We start from the raw sequence: 18009 nt of genomic DNA, 5'->3' as shown, positions 1-18009 counted from the left end.
ATCATGCAACTAGTATTTATTGGGTACCGATTCACACAGTACCCTAGCCCCTCTCAGGACAAAATATATATATAGGATTTATCCAGTCTTAGTCTCCATAAAGTACACTGGTTGACACACAAAAGCAAACAAAGTACAGGTTCGTACCTGATTAGATGGAAAGACAGAGTAAAGAATTCAGAGAAAATGGAAAAGGATGCAATCTGGGAAGACTACATAGAAGAAATGAAATAGAATCTGAAGGATGGTTAGAATTCAGATAGGATGGGAAAAAGGGAACAAAAGAAGTACAATAGAACCAAATGCACAATATAAAAAACTAATTCATTCAAACATCAAAATCAGGGGAGGACTCAAGATGGCGCTGTGAGAACAACCCAGGATTGAAGCTCTCCCTGGACGCACGGAGAGGGTGAGTCGGGGAAGCATTTCCAGACGGATCTTAGTTGCCCACAGAACGGGAAAATTCCCAGGTATAAAAGAGACGCGGGACGCCAGGCAGAGTTCTCCGCTGGTGTAGCCGGCAGCTGGTGCAGCTCCAGCCCCCGCCAGAGCGCAGAGGCGCTCCACAGCGCTCCATACAAAAGCGCACTGTTACGGGTGCCCTGTTGAACCAGCAAACTAAGACCCGAGAGGGCTGAACTTGAGACTGAACGGGTCTTGAACTGTGACCCAGCCCAGGAAATCCCAGGGACTCAGCGTTTGGGGGAGCACAGTGCGACAAACAAAACGGCGATTCCAAACGCTCCTGGTGAATAGAATTTTTTTTTAAAGTGCAGCTCCGCGGGGGAGGGGCGTCAGCCATTACCGAGGCAATCAGCCCCTACTGAGGTACACGCCCATTGCTGACGCAGCCTGCCGCTGCCGAGGCAACCCGGTACAACAGAGAGACTCCGCAGGGCGTAGCCAGAGGCAACAGGGTGGAGACCACAGCAGAAGGGCGGAGCCTGCAGGAAAAGGGCGAACCTCACACCAGCAGGGCGGAGCCTCGGCAGGCAAAAAGTGACTAGACTGCCTCCTAGATGGGCAGGACAGTGAGGCGGACACTCACAAGGAAAGCCCCAACCCCCCCCCAGACAGAGCATCTGAGGAAAAAAAAGGGTTTTTCTTACGAGTTAGGTTGCAGCAGAACTAAACATAGCAGCCTAGCAGCCCTGAATGAACAACAGAGCTCACAGCTCAGCACTTGAGCTCATACAGACTGTCTCCTCAAGCAACTCCCTGACCCCTCTATATCCATAAGACTGACATTCGGCAGACATCATCCTGGGACAAAGATAGCAGAAAAAGAAACAGGTAGCAACCCTCACTGTTCTGCAGCCGCTACAGGTGCACCCCAGACAAGCAGGGCCTGGAGTGGACCTCAGCGGTCGTACAGCGAAGGGGCTAGACTGGTAGAAGGAAAACCAAGTAACAGAAATACTCCATCATCAACAATCTGGGTGTCCACTCAGAGATCCAATCAAAAAGTGAGTAACTACACAGACGACAGGTGGATAAATCCACAAAGATGGGAAGAAACCAGCGCAAAAAGGAGGAAAACACCCGAAACCAGAACACCTCGCCACCTAGAAAGGACCAAAACTCCTCACCAGCAAGGGAACAAAGCTGGATGGAGAATGACTGTGACGAAATGACGGAATTAGACTTCAGAAGGTGGATAATGAGAAACTTTTGTGAGCTAAAAGAACATGTTTTAAATCAACGTAAAGAAACTAAGAACCTTGAAAAAAGATTTGAGGAAATGATAACAAGAATGGATACCTTAGAGAGGAATATGAATGAATTAAAGGAGCTGAAAAACACAATACGAGAACTTCACGAAACATGCACAAGTTTCAATAGCCGAATTGACCAAGCAGAAGAAAGAATATCAGAAGTCGAGGATCAACTCAATGAAATAAAACGAGAAACCAAGATCAGAGAAAAAAGCGCAAAAAGGAATGAACAAAGTCTCCAAGAAATGCGGGACTATGTGAAGAGACCTAACCTACGTTTGATAGGTGTACCAGAATGTGATGAAGAGAATGAATCCAAGCTGGAAAATACTCTGCAGGACATTATCCAGGAAAATTTCCCCCACCTAGCAAGACAGGCCAACACTCAAATACAGGAAATACAGAGAACACCACAGAGATATTCCGCAAGAAGAGCAACCCCAAGGCACATAATCGTCAGATTCAACAAGGTGGAAATAAAGGAGAAAATACTAAGGGCAGCCAAAGAGAAAGGTCGGGTCACCCACAAAGGGAAGCCCATCAGACTCACAGCAGATCTCTCGGCAGAAACTCTACAAGCCAGAAGAGAGTGGGGGCCAATATTCAACATCCTTAAAGAAAAGAACTTTCAACCCAGAATTTCATATCCAGCCAAACTGAGCTTCAGAAGTGAAGGAAAAATAAAATCCTTTGTGAACAAGCAAGCACTCAAAGATTTTGTCACCACCAGCCCTGCTTTACAAGAGCTCCTGAAAGAGGCACTACACATAGAAAGGAACAACCAGTACCAGCCATTCCAAAATCACACTAAATGCTAAAGAGCATCAACATAATGAAGAATCTACAACAACTAACGGGCAAAACAGCCAGCTAGCATCAAAATGGCAGTGTCAAACTCACACATAACAATATTAACCCTAAATGTAAATGGACTAAATGCACCAATCAAAAGACACAGACTGGCAAATTGGATAAAAAGCCAAAACCCAGCAGTGTGCTGTATCCAGGAAACCCATCTCACATGCAAGGATACACAAAGGCTCAAAATAAAGGGATGGAGGAAGATTTACCAAGCAAATAGAGAGCAAAAGAAAGCAGGAGTTGCAATCCTCATCTCTGATAAAATAGACTTTAAAGCAACAAAGATCAAAAGAGACAAAGAAGGCCATTACATAATGGTAAAAGGATCGATAAAACAAGAAGAGCTAACGATCCTAAACATATATGGACCCAATACAGGAGCACCCAGATACATAAGGCAAGTTCTTAACGACTTACAAAGAGACTTAGACTCCCACACAATAATAGTGGGAGACTTTAACACTCCACTGTCAATATTAGACAGATCAACGAGACAGAAAATAAACAAGGATATCCAGGGCTTGAACTCAGACCTGGAGCAAGCAAACCTGATAGACATTTACAGAACTCTCCACCCCAAATCCACAGAATATACATTCTTCTCAGCACCACATCACACCTACTCTAAAATTGACCATATAATTGGAAGTAAAGCACTGCTCAGCAAATGCAAAACAACTGAAATCATAACAAACAGCCTCTCAGACCATAGTAAAATCAAGTTAGAACTCAGAATTCAGAAACCAACCCAGAACCGCACAGCTTCATGGAAACTGAACAACTGGCTCCTGAATGTTGACTGGGTAAACAATGAAATGAAGACAGAAATAAAGAAGTTCTTCGAAACCAATGAGAACGAAGACACAACATGCCAGAATCTCTGGGACACATTTAAAGCAGTCTCTAGAGGAAAGTATATAGCAATAAGTGCCCATATGAGAAGAATGGAGAGATCCAAAACTGACACCCTATCGTCAAAATTGAAAGAGCTAGAGGAGCAAGATCAAAAAAACTCAAAACCCAGCAGAAGACAAGAAATAACTAAGATCAGAGCTGAACTGAAGGAGATTGAGACACGAAAAACCCTCCAAAAAATCAATAAATCCAAGAGCTGGTTTTTTGAAAAGATCAACAAAATAGACCACTAGCCAGATTGATTAAAAAGAAAAGAGAGAACAACCAAATAGATGCAATAAAAAATGATAAAGGGGAAATCACCACAGATTCCACAGAAATTCAAACCACCATCAGAGAATATTACAAACAACTCTATGCGCATAAACTAGTAAACCTGGAAGAAATGGATAAATTCCTGGACTCCTGTGTCCTCCCAAGCCTAAACCAGGAGGAAGCTGAAACTATGAATAGACCAATAACAAGGTCAGAAGTCGAGGCAGCAATTAAGAGCCTACCACACACAAAAAAAACCCAGGTCCAGACGGGTTCACAGCCGAATTCTACCAGACACACAAAGAGGAGCTGGTACCATTTCTTCTGAAACTATTCCAAATAATCCAAAAAGAAGGAATCCTACCCAAATCATTCTACGAGACCAATATCATCCTGATACCAAAACCCGGCAGAGACCCAACAAGAAAAGAAAACTTCCGGCCAATATCCATGATGAACATAGATGCAAAAATCTTCAATAAAATATTGGCAAGCCAATTGCAACAGCAAATCAAAAAACTTATTCATCATGATCAAGTAGGATTCATCCCGGGGATGCAAGGCTGGTTCAACATACGCAAGTCTATCAACATAATTCACCACATAAACAGAACCAAAAACAAAAACCACATGATTATCTCAATTGATGCAGAGAAGGCATTTGACAAAATTCAACAGCCCTTTATGGTAAAAACCCTCAATAAAATCAGTATCGATGGAACGTATCTCAAAGTAATAAAAGCTATTTATGACAAACCAGCAGCCAATATCATACTGAATGGGCAAAAACTGGAAGCATTCCCTTTGAAATCCGGCACTAGACAAGGATGCCCTCTGTCACCACTCCTATTCAATATAGTACTGGAAGTTCTAGCCACAGCAATCAGGCAAGAAAAAGAAATAAAGGGTATTCAAATAGGAAAGGTGGAAGCCAAATTGTCTCTATTTGCAGACGACATGATAATATACCTAGAAGACCCCATCGCCTCAGCCCAAAAACTCCTGAAACTGATAAGCAACTTCAGCAAAGTCTCGGGATATAAAATCAATGTGCAAAAATCACAAGCCTTCCTCTACACCAATAACAGACTTAAAGAAAGCCAAATCAAGAACAAACTGCCATTCGCAATTGCTACAAAAAGAATAAAATACCTTGGAATACAACTCACAAGGAACGTAAGGGACCTCTTCAAGGAGAACTACAAACCACTGCTCAACGAAATCAGAGAGGACACAAACAGATGGAGAAACATTCCATGTTCATGGTTAGGAAGAATTAATATTGTGAAAATAGCTATACTGCCCAAAGTAATTTACAGAATCAACGCTATCCCCATCAAGCTACCATTGACTTTCTTCACAGAACTGGAAAAAACCACCTTGAACTTCATATGGAACCAAAAGAGAGCCCGCATAGCCAAGTCAATTCTAAGCAAAAAGAACACAGTGGGGGGCATCACACTACCGGATTTCAAACTATACTATAAGGCTACAGTAATCAAAACAGCATGGTACTGGTACCAAAACAGAGATATAGATCAATGGAACAGAACAGAGGCATCAGAGGCAACACAACATAGCTACAACCATACAATCTTTGATAAACCTGACAAAAACAAGCAATGGGGAAAGGACTCCCTGTTCAACAAATGGTGTTGGGAAAACTGGCTAGCCATGTGTAGAAAGCAGAAACTGGACCCCTTCCTGACACCTTACACTAAAATTAACTCCAGATGGATTAAAGACTTAAACATAAGACCCGGCACCATAAAAACCCTAGAAGGAAATCTAGGCAAAACCATCCAGGACATAGGAGTAGGCAAGGACTTCATGAACAAAACACCAAAAGCATTGGCAACAAAACCCAAAATAGACAAATGGGACCTAATGAAATTCCACAGCTTCTGCACAGCAAAAGAAACAGTCTCTAGTGTGAATCGGCAACCAACAGAATGGGAAAAAATTTTTGCAGTTTACCCATCTGACAAAGGGCTGATATCCAGAATTTACAAAGAACTCAAATGGATTTACAGGAAAAAAACAAACAAGCCCATTCAAAAGTGGGCAAAGGATATGAACAGACACTTTACGAAAGAAGACATATATGAGGCCAACAATCATATGAAAAAATGCTCATCATCACTGGTCATCAGAGAGATGCAAATCAAAACCACATTGAGATACCATCTCACGCCAGTTAGAATGGCGATCATTAAAAAATCTGGAGACAACAGATGCTGGAGAGGATGTGGAGAAAAAGGAACACTTTTACACTGTTGGTGGGAGTGTAAATTAGTCCAACCATTGTGGAAGACGGTGTGGCGATTCCTCAAGGCCTTAGAAACAGAAATTCCATTTGACCCAGCAATCCCATTACTGGGTATATATCCAAAGCTATAAATCGTTCTACTACAAGGACACGTGCACACGAATGTTCATTGCAGCACTGTTTACAATAGCAAAGACCTGGAATCAACCCAAATGCCCATTGATGATAGACTGGATTGGGAAAATGTGGCACATATACACCATGGAATATTATGCAGCAATCAGAAATGATGAGTTCGTGTCGTTTATAGGGACATGGATGAATCTGGAGAACATCATTCTCAGCAAACTGACACAAGAACAGAAAATGAAACACCGCATATTCTCACTCATAGGCGGGTGATGAAAAATCAGAACACATGGACACAGAGAGGGGAGTACTAAACACTGGGGTCTATAGGGGGAAAAGGGGAGGGCCAGTGGGAGGGGGAGGTGGGGAGGGATTGCCAGGGGAGAAATACCAAATGTGGGTGAAGGGGAGAAAGCAAACAAAACACACTGCCCTGTGTGTACCTATGCAACTGTATTGCATGCTCTGCACATGTACCCCAAAACCTAAAATGCAATAAAAAAAAACAAACAAACATCAAAATCAGTAGTAGTTCCAATTATCAAAGCATTTACCCATTTTTCATTGTTTAGAAAGGTATCTTCATGTTGATTTCAATTATAAGTAAAAAGCTAATAGAAACAAAAGGGTAGAAAACGTCTTTGATTGGGATATAGTAACACACACATACCTTAATATGTTCTAGCCAATGAGTAGATTCCAAGTTAGACAACCAGTGAGTTTCCTCAATGTTGGGGTACACAATCTCCTTAAGTTTTCGTAATGATTCTCTCATGACATGAATATTGTGGATATCCAAAAAAACTAGTTCAGCATTTTGATAGGCATCTTCACTTTCATAACCTCCACCCTTTGCCTAGAAAAAAGCACACATCATGGAAAATTATAAATGAATGCACATCTGTAAACAAGTGACATAAAATTTCCAATAGCATAAAAGATAATACATATTACTGGAGACCAGGAAAACTCCACAGGAAAATGTGGGTAGTTCAGGACAACTTATTTAGCACAACCACTCGCTACCTCATCTTCTTTACAAAATGAATATACACTTAACTCTGACTTCCTCATGTGGCCATTATTAAAATTAAATGTAAAACACATATGAAGGGATTTAAACATTGTAAAGCACTAAATTTTCCCTGCCTATACTTCAGTCCTACTCAAGCATAATTTCTTACAGAAGACTTCCCTTCGTATTTACTGAAATTACCAGACTATAAGTTTCACGTGCTGGGACCCCATGTCTGGTGTGCCTATGCTTCTTCACCTCCCTGCCTCTTTACCTCATTTTAATCTTCGTATCTGAGAAATACATTATTTGCAATCAAAATGACCTACTTCTTTTTTAACCACTTAATTCTTTTTAAATAAAAAGACAGAACAAGTATAAAAGCACAGAATGCTATCATCATCAATGTCCTCAAAGACTTAAATCTACATCTACAGAAAAAAATGAGGAAATATTTGGTGTTCAAAATAAGCTATGGCTAGAAAGAAGAACCTCATTTTTCTGGACTTAATCTTTTGATATTTCATGAATAAAATATTCTATCTCCAACCTTACTCATGTATAAAATCATACTTCTTAGAACGCTAATAGAAACAAAATAGAAAAATACTGGAACAGCAAATATAATTATATAAAATTAAGTGATCGGCTAGGCGTGGTGGCTCACGCTGGTAATCCCAGCACTTTGGGAGGCTGAGGCGGGCAGGGCACGAGGTCAGGAGATCAAGACCATCCTGGTCATGGTGAAAGTCCATCTCTACTAAAATTAAAAAAAAAAAAATTAGCCTGGCGTGGCAGCATGTGCCTATAGTCCCAGCTACTTAGGAGGCTGAAGCGGGGAATCGCTTGAACCTGGGAGACGGAGGTTGCCGTGAGCCAAGATTGTGCCACTGCATTCCAGCTTGGTGACAGAGCAAGACTCTGCTTCAAAAAATAATTAAGTGATCATATGACCCATATCTTTTAAAACAACAAAACCTATCAACTCATAACCAGCAACAGATTACCAAAAGTACAGCCTCCTTTCTGATACCGAGAGTCTGGGAAATCTTTAGGCACAATAATAGAAATAACAGTGTTTCATTGGACACCTGTTAACAAGGATTACTTCTAAGGAGTGGGAATAAGACAGGTACTTTCAATTCAAATTTGTTGCAACATTCTAGAAAGATAGCAGTGGTAACAACTATACAGAACCTATCACAGAAACACACAGAATGAAAATGCCCTAGAATCAGGTAGCAGTGATAGTTGTATAACTTTGTGAATATACTAAAAGCACTGAAATGTACATTTTAAAAGATGAGCACTTTTCAATTATAGTTCCTGCTGCTGTGGTTACGTAGTTATGTCTTCTCTCTCCTTCCTTCCTTCTATAAATTTTGTCAGCTGAACCAAAATTTCAATTTCCACAATGTTAATATTTATTCTACTGGAACAATCAACTATAGCTAACTGCCAATTCGTCAGTCTAAATAACCTGTTCAGGTGGAGGGCGGTCAGAAGAGGGCACCACTAGTCACTGAGAACACTAGTTCACTATTCCTAGAGCAGTACTATACAGGGACTTCAGTCAGTCATAAGCTCACTTAGTTGTCAAATTTGGAGAAGTGGGAAACTAAGAATAACTGAATACCTAGTTATTATGTAAGTAAGCATGGAGTTATGCATTTTTTATTAAGTGATTTTTGCTCCCAAACAACACTGTTAACTATTATTATTATCATTTTTACCAATAAGCAAATTGAGGTCTAAAAAGGTTAAATAACCTAACTCAAACTCACACTATCAAGTCGCAGAGCCAAGACTAGAACCTACATCTTTACCACTGTAGAGTCTGAGCTCCTTTTACAACACTGTGGCCCTGCCAAACTCAGCTAATCCATGAAAGCATAATTATAATTACTAAAAGACCATCTGACCTTATTGGCCACAGCATTAACACTTGGCCGAGCATCAAATATAAAGATTTTGTGAGACTGGGCATTAGAATCCATGATAGCTTGAAGGTATTTTTCATCTTCTTTGCTTCGCTTTCCACTCACTCCAACCATGGGCTGGCTACACCGAGTGATTGTGGCTTGACTTTCAGGATGAATCCATGATAACACCTTAGTGTGGAAAAAAAATGGTCACATATCTTTTACATACTTCTCTGTTTATAATTCTCAAAAACAGTACTCAATAACGCTCTGTTTTCTAACTGGATCCAAAGCCTGCCCATGAAAGGATATCTGCGGCTGCTAGGAAAAATCATCACCTTTCAAGCCAAGTCTGGCATGTGGAAAACTTGGTCTAAGTCTTTAGTCAGATATTGATTTAGGAAAGTCATTGATTATTGGGAAATGTTATCTCCCGAAAAACATACTTTGAAACAGGGCTAATTAACACCACTTAATAGTAAAACTGCTCAGTTCTAAAAGTCTTTAGAATATATGAATTTTGTACCTAAAATTATTTAAGCTCATCTTTCTAAAATCCAATGATTCATCACAAATTTGTAAGATGTTCTTCTTTCTAGGACTTAAAAATAAAAGAACATTTATCACCATGACTAAAGAATGTACAATAAGATAAAGAAATAGGGACTAACACACAGAGCAAACTTTCTCAGTAAAGAATCATGCAATTCTGTGCATTTATCTAGTACCCATATCACACTCTCCAGAACCTCTTTAAGTCTTTCCTCCAGTTTTAACTTTACTAAATAAATCAATCTCCAATATCCCCATGAAAGACCTGCTGCTGTAGCTATTTGCTATTTGTATCTTGAATCCATTCTCCCACTCATTAATCTCAGCATTGAGTAAAAAAGCACTTGCAAAGGCTCATCAAAACTTCTTACTGGGATACGGCCTCTTGATCTGAAGGATGCTACTCTCTTTAATTCTTCATCAGGAATATTTGCTGGCACAACCAGGAGGGCAGGGTATGTATCACAAAGTTCATATCGTTCATTTATCTTTGTTATTCTCCAGCTTTCATTTGGAATTCCCTACATGTGAAATGAAACATAAGACAAATTATCTAACTAAAATATTAAAAGACACCAGGACAGAAGCCATCCTGTTCATCTCTCTGACCACTACTGTCGATCCCTTAAAGTGTTAGGATAGCTGTTGTCTGCCTGTGGTACCAGGCTTTTAAGATTAGATATTCTAATGTAGGAATATGTATTCATTTGTGGAACTCAATTTGATGTTAATATAACAGACATTAATTCACTAAATTGAGTGTGGGCCTGTGCTAAGCATATTCAGGGAGAGGAAGGAAACAGTTAAGACTGCAAATGTTCCTGTTCTTAAAAGAGAACAAGGTCTCATTCAGTTAGACTGGATGACTGACTTTGTTGCCATTCATCTATACAAAGAAATAGCAGAGGTCAGGCACCAAGTATCCACCAGAGTGGTACATATACAGTTATCACTTACATACCTTAAGTACATTTTTCACTCAGGCATTATATTACTAATGGGATGTTGTTAATCCAGAATATATTAGAAAAGCAAGGTAGCAATGGAAGGCAGAGTGACAGCAGGCAACAGGTAACAGAAATACTTAAAACAACTTTTTAAAAACATATCAACTATTGTGCTCCCATGTGGTCCTTCAATATCTGCTATTTTATAAATAGTATACTACGTCACATATAGGATCACTTAATAAGACAACTGAAATTTTCCATCCTTCACTGTATAGAAAATAAAGCTATTATATTAAATGATTAGACCTAAGAAAATCGATTTTAAATTTTATGATCTCTGAAAATTCTTATCATCAAACAGAAAAAGAACTGAAAGTGAAAAATACCTTTATTGGCCATCTACTATATGTAGATACTTTGCCAGCCTCTTTACATCCAAACATACAGATCTGTTTTATTGTACTCAGGTTTCATTAACTTTACTTCATAGATAGAGGAACTATGGCACAGTGTGTAATTTAGCCAAAGCTGCACATTAGGAAGTAGCAGAAAATTCCATGAACATTCCAAATCTATCCTTTTTATATAAAAATACATTATTCCTCAAGAAAAATTTACTATCCTGGTTCACTAAATTGTTGTAAAAATCTCAAAGAGCAGAATATACTCTCCTTTAAAGCAGTATTTCTCAAGCTGTTGCCAAACACCCAAAAGGATGTTAAAATTAAGAAAGAAAATTCCCTTCCAGCAAACACTCTCAATAGTGTTTTCCTTATCCCTAACTGTGTTCTGTGTCTTTATTAGCACCTTACATCCTGTTTACCCCATATAATTAGCTCAGTCCCAATTTGCTTCCTATGGTCTACATCTCTCCCTCCCTCCTGCTTTCCTCAACCTCAGATATTCTGGACAACCGTAAGATGAAAGTTAAACCCTGCGTCAGGCCACTCATCTTTATACAGATTTTTACCCATGACTCGATTTTTCTTTTTTTCTTATTTCCACAAGTAAAAGGCTTAATTAGAGGTTTTAAAAACTATATTCACAAGCTGGCCGGGTGCGGTGGCTCACACCTGTAATCTCAGCACTTTGGGAGGCTGAGGCAGGCGGGTCACTAGAGATCAAGAGTTCAAGACCAGCCTGGCCAACATGGATGAAACCCCATTTCTACTACATAAAACTTAGCCAGGCATGCTGGCACATGCGTGTAATCCCAGCTAAGGCAGGAGAATTTTTTGAACCCAGGAGGTGAAGGTTGCAATGAGCTAAGATCAAGCCACTGCACTCCAGGCTGGGTGACAGAGCAAGACTCCATCTTAAAAATATATATATGTGTGTGTGTGTGTGTGTGTGTGTGTATTTGTGCATATAAAATAACTTAAAAATATATATATGTATATAGCATGTGAAATATATATATTACATACATTATATATTATAGACATTATGTATATATACATTATATATTATATGTATATAATTGTATGTATATAATTAATGTATACATAGGTATGTATACATTATATATTATATATATTATATATTATATATATATATTTCACATGCTATCATAAAACGTACAAGTAAAATAACTTGAATTGGGAAGTTTAAAGAGATGATACTCAAGCAAGAAACCTGGTTATCATCTTTAACGCCTCCTTCTCCCTTATCCTTATATCCAATCAGTGACCAATTTCAATGATTTTTTTCCTCCAGAAATATCAGAAGTTTGCTTACTTTTTTCAATTCTTACCACCACACTTCCCTAATTCAGGGCATGATAACTTTTCTCCTGTCCATCTACAATCCATTCTCTACACTGCCTCCACAGTAATCTTTTAAGATGCAACAAAAGGGATCATGTCATTCCTCTGCTTAAAATCAATGATTATCGATTGCTCTTTATATAAAGTATGAAGTCCTCTTACCAGACTTAGCAAAGCCCTCTAAAATCCTGCTTTCTCCAGATCTCTCCCTTGCCACCGTATGCTCTGGTCTAGTCTATATCAAACTTCTTTTAGCTCCCAAATGGCTTCACGTTTTCTCCCTACAGTATTTACTAGTATTTAGTAGGTATTACATGTATTTAATAAATGCATGAACGAATACAACACTGAGCCATATGAAGTTTCCGTAAGAAGCAAAATTAGTTTCCGAAGTTTTCTTAGAAAACATGCAGTCAGAGCAAAGAGGGTCAGATCACTTGAGAAGCATACATCTGAGAGCCTGATGTACTATCCCCCAACCCAGAAAGGTACTCCCATCTCTCTCCCACCCCACTTCCCATATCCTTGAAAAATCACTACCAAGAGTACCACGGTTCCCATGGGGAATGTCACATTCTTCAGGTAAGTAGTGGGGTGGTAAAAGAACAACTGGCTTAATGGCTACTGTCCTTCTCATTCTTAGATAAGTTGACACACCTAAAAGTGCCTTTCATGCAAAAAACTGGACCTGGCTAGCCCTCAGATACTCTCTTTGTAGACAGTACTAAAAATGTACTGACAGTTATTGACCTTTGGTATATATTTTTCTACTCTCCAAGCAAAATCACTGCCCTTCAGTTAATGTGTCCACTTGTCAGATTCAATTTATTATACAACCAAATTGAAAGGATCATGGCTTTCTTAGTTACTTACATTCCAATTCTAAGGATAAATTGTTTCCCTTGACTGAAGTGACTGTTTTCCAAGTTTGTTAAGTAATGCATGTACCTTTTGTTGGGTATTTCTGCAGGAGACCATGTTCATTATCTTTTTTGTTTGTTTCTTGAGATAGGGTCTTTGCACTCTTCACCTAGGCTGGAGTGCTGTCATGCGATCACAGCTCACTGCAGTCTCAACCTCCCACCTTAGCCTCTAGAGTAGCTAGGACTTCAGGCATGCACCACCACACCAGGCTAATTTTTGTATATTTTTGTAGAGATAGGGTTTCACCATGTTGCCCAGGCTGGTGTTGAACTCCTGAACTCAAGCAATCTTCCTACCTTGGTTTCTCAAAGTAAGTGCTGGGATTGTAGCTGTGAACCACTGCACTGGGCTGCTCATTATCTTTATACAGATTTTTACCCATGACTTGATTTTTTTTTTTTTTTTTTTTTTTTTTGAGATAAGGTCTCACTCTGTTGCCCAGGCTGAAGTGCAGTGGCACACTCATGGCTCACTGCAGCTTTGACCTCCAAAGGTCAATCGATCCTCCTGCCTCAACCCCCCGGGGTAGCTGGCATGTGTCACCACACCTGGCTAATTTTTGTATTTTTGGCAGAGATGGGGTTGCATCATGTTGCCCAAGCTTGTCTTGAACTCCTGGGCTCAAGTGGTCCTCCCACCTTGGCCTCCAAAAGTGCTAGGATTAGTGTGAGCCACTGTGCCCAGACTGATGACTTGATTTTTCTTGGCCTTATCCTATCCACAAGTTCCATAGTCCTCTCTATAATCACTACATACTGTATATGTCCTTCAAGAGTAAATTAAACATTCTCCTATATGACACACCTAAATGGTTATTAATAGCTTTGCCCATTTTTATTTTATTTACTTATTTTTTGAGACATGGTATCAATCTATTGCCTAAGTTGAGTGCAGCAGCATGTTCATGGCTCACCACAGCCTTGACCTCCCAGGCTCTGGTGGTCCTCCCACCTCAGCCTCCCAAGTAGCTGGGACTATAGGTGCATACCAGACCTGATTAACTTTTATTTTTTGTACAGATGGGGTTTCACTGTGTTGTCCAGGCTGATCTCAAACTCCTGGGCTCAAGCAATCTGCTGGAATTACAGGTGTAAGCCACTGTGCCCAGCCTCTGCCCATTTTTCAAAAGATACAGTCTAATTTTTTTAGCACTATTATACATATATCTATTGAATGAATGTGGCTTACATTTTTTTAGTGGCAGCACATGACAAAGCCAGTCATGATACCTGTTTTCAGAACCTTACAATATAACAAATATAATAATCATGATTTGGATAGATTTTACAGTTTACCAACTAACTTTCTATATGTTATTAATCTTTCAACCATCCCATAAAGTAGTATCTATCACCAAGTAAAAAATAAAGGCATTGTGACATTAATAACTAATTGAAGAGCCTACATCAAAGTGTGAGAGTAAGAACTACAGCTAAAATTTAAAACTAAGCCTTCTAAAAATGTCCTAGAATTAGAATGTAATGGTAATTCCAAAATTTCATGAATATGTTAAAAAGCAGACTGTATACTTTAAAATAGTAAATGTTATGATATGTGAGTTATATCTCAATTTTAAAAAATAGGAAGATCTGTATGTTTAGAGATGGTACAAAAACCAAAGTATATTAATGAAAATAGAAAGGCACGGAAGAGTGTACACGGCATTCTACCATATGCTTAAAAAAACAATATACACTTAGGCCAGGCACAGTGGCTCACGCCTGTAATTCCAGCACTTTGAGAGGCCAAGGCGGGCAGATTATGAGGTCAGAAGTTCGAGACCAGTCTAGTCAACATAGTGAAACCTATCTCTATTTAAAATACAAAAATGTAGCCAGGTGTGGTGGTGTGTGTTGGTAATCCCAGCTAATCAGAAGGCTCAGGCAGGAGAATCGTGAACCCAGGAGGCAGAGGTTGCAGTGAGTAGAGATCACGTCATTGCACTCCAGCCCAGGCAACAATGTGAGACTCCATCTCAAAAAATAAAAATAAAAGTGGCCTGTTAGCACAGTAAAGCATAAGGCCTGCAACTGCAACGTTGCTGATTCAAATCCTCAGTGGAGCCAGTCTTAAATTTAAAAAAATAAAAAATAAACAATATACACACATACATACACAAGCTTTGTAGACATGAAACCTCTGAAAAAATACTCAGGAAACCAATAATATCATTTCCTAAAGGGAGGGGAACTGGGATGGCTGGAGGGGACACAGCGTTGTCCTGGAAGGAAAACCTACCTGTCAGTATGCCCCGTGGAACTTTCTGAATTTTGTACAGAATGCAAATATTACCACTTCCTTTTTTGTTTTAAGGGAGAAAATGAATACTTTTTTTTAAAGGAGGAAAATGAATACTTTGATACTTTATCATTAGTCCTTAATTTTAAAAGATCATCTTCATTTTCTTCTGTAATAAACTTAAAATATATCCAAGAAAAAAATCTTAAAACTATTGCTTCTAACTACAAATACAGTGTCCTCTCCATTAGACCTTTTATTTGACTCAGAGACAGTTTCTCACTGTGCAAAAAAAAAAAGAAGCCAACAAATTCCTTGTTTACGGTCAAAGACCGTAAAGCATCCATATACCATTTAATGTAGAAGCCAATGCTCTATTCTTACTGCCACAGTTCCTAATCTCATAATTCTCTTTCTGTATGGGTATATTGTTCAGCTACAGTTATTTTTTCTTTTCAATAATAATTTATTTCTTTTCTTTAGACAGAGTTACCTCATCTGCTTTCCAAAGTTCTATACTGAACGCTCCTGGGACAGCAATTTCTTCCCAGATTCCCAAAGAGTAGTCCTCATTTTTATAATTTCTGAAGATGCCTACTAGACTTTTTGGTTGCTTAGTCATTTTCTGACATTAGATTTTTGAATTACCACAAATCTAACATGTTTCTTATATACTCTTTTTATCAACTATGGCTTTTAGTTGATTCCCATTTGTTTTGTATTTTATTTCCTATTTTGCCAATTAACAGTATAACTGAATGAGGAAATTCCAACTTCACTTTCCACATGTGAGTGTAGTAACAAACTCCACTTTAAGTCATTTAGGTATCCTTAGCTCTCTGGTGGTGGTTCTTTACTCTACCTGGCTTTGTGAAACAAAACCACAATAAATTAGAAATGTTAAAATTAAAATGCTATGTTTGAAATCTAAATATAAATGTACAAGCTCAAGAATTTTCATATGTTAATTCTATACTCTAGATGACAAATCTAATGATTACCAAGAAATAATCGATATGTCTTAAATTCTCAAGAAAGCACATTGGACAGGAGGAAAGTTAAAAATAAAAGACTATTTTAGGCGGAGCTTAAGTAATACAGTACAGAAACTCTTGAGAAGTGGTACACTGAAGGAAGAATGGGAAGAATGATACACTAAAACACGGATTTCAAGATTGAATTCTGCTTTCATCTCTTGATGTGGTGAATTACTGTGGTGTGAGATATACTGGTTTTCATACACAGTTCCACCCAGCTTTCTTTGTAATGAAAAGGATACAGAATACTAAAAATGAAAGAAAAGAAAGTACATACCTGCCTTCTATACTCTAAAAGAGGGTCATATAGCTTCCACCCATTTTCAGGGAATACTTCTTTATATTCAAAAGCAAAAAGAGGCTACAAAAAAGTAAACAAAGGTAAGAGCTAAAAAAGATACTCACAAAGGTAATGAATCAGAAATGTATCCATATATCTAAAGTTTTCATTTATTTAGATGCAAAAATAGTTTGTATTAACATCATTTTTTGTATTATAGTTTTTGTTTTATAATTTTGAAATTTTATTTTTTTAGGTATTTTTCAAGCATACAAAAAAGCACAGACACTTGCCAACAAAACTTCTCAAATATTAACATATCATTATATTTCCTTCATATTATCTTTGGTAGCTTTTATAGGTTTACTTTCAAATAAAGAAAGAAATTACATTTAAAAACAACTATGATGCCAAAAAAAAAAAATTGAACATGAGACCAACATTGATTCCCAGTTGTATTCCTACTAACTGTGCCCTTGAGATAACTGCTTCTCTGATGCTTCTTTCATTGCTAAAACAGGGATAAATAATATCCATCATCATAGGCTACATAGAAGTGAAGTGACATAAACATGGAAGTCTAACACTATTGATAGCACATAATGGGAACTCAGGGTTTGCCTACTCTTACCTCCCAAATTGCTAGTCTTAACTGGCTCCCAATTAAAAAGGAGATTTCAAATCCTAATGAAGACAACAGATAGCTTTTCATCATGGAAACGCCCTGAATAGCAAGATCATATAATTATAAATGTTAGTGCTGGAATGGACCTCAGAAAATCAGCTAGTCCGGCTTCCTTATTTCACACCTTAAGAAATTGATCTAGGAGACTAGGTTACATCCACACTATACACCTGATTAACTATAAAAGCAAGGATGTAAATGTGGAGATTCTAGATAGCCTAGACAACTTTCTTTATACTACATCAATAATTATAGCACAAATTTTCCAAAAGCAGGAAATATTTTACCAGGTTATTAGAGACAGGAAATGCATATTTCATTAGATTCTCAAATATGGATCTTCTTGTCCGCCCCTCAGGTTTATGAGCAAATCGTAAATTCCTAATATCCTAGAAAAGATTTAGAATCCAAGTTAATAATTGTTTGTTCACCACCTACTTAAATGAATAAACAAGGTTCCTTGGAACTATCTTGTAAAATGTTAGGATCTGTG

At 38.4% G+C, this 18009-nt stretch overlaps 1 protein-coding gene across 10 annotated transcripts in view; it reads right to left on the bottom strand.

Annotated features, from left to right (window-relative positions):
* Nucleotides 1–18009, bottom strand: part of MTMR2 (myotubularin related protein 2) — a 102107-nt gene that overhangs the window by 14243 nt on the left and 69855 nt on the right. For all 10 annotated transcript variants that reach the window (XM_009007213.6, XM_035265202.3, XM_078339906.1 and 7 more), the window contains 5 exons: nt 17804–17905; nt 16829–16912; nt 10008–10157; nt 9085–9273; nt 6818–7003 (listed from right to left, as the gene is read on the bottom strand). In XM_009007213.6, the coding sequence (XP_009005461.1) occupies nt 6818–7003; nt 9085–9273; nt 10008–10157; nt 16829–16912; nt 17804–17905 (711 nt within the window). The remainder of the gene's footprint in view (nt 1–6817; nt 7004–9084; nt 9274–10007; nt 10158–16828; nt 16913–17803; nt 17906–18009) is intronic.

Source organism: Callithrix jacchus, chromosome 10 (assembly GCF_049354715.1).
Source record: "Callithrix jacchus isolate 240 chromosome 10, calJac240_pri, whole genome shotgun sequence".
Classification (NCBI taxonomy): domain Eukaryota; kingdom Metazoa; phylum Chordata; class Mammalia; order Primates; family Cebidae; genus Callithrix; species Callithrix jacchus.
This window is presented reverse-complemented; position numbering and strand designations above follow the sequence as displayed.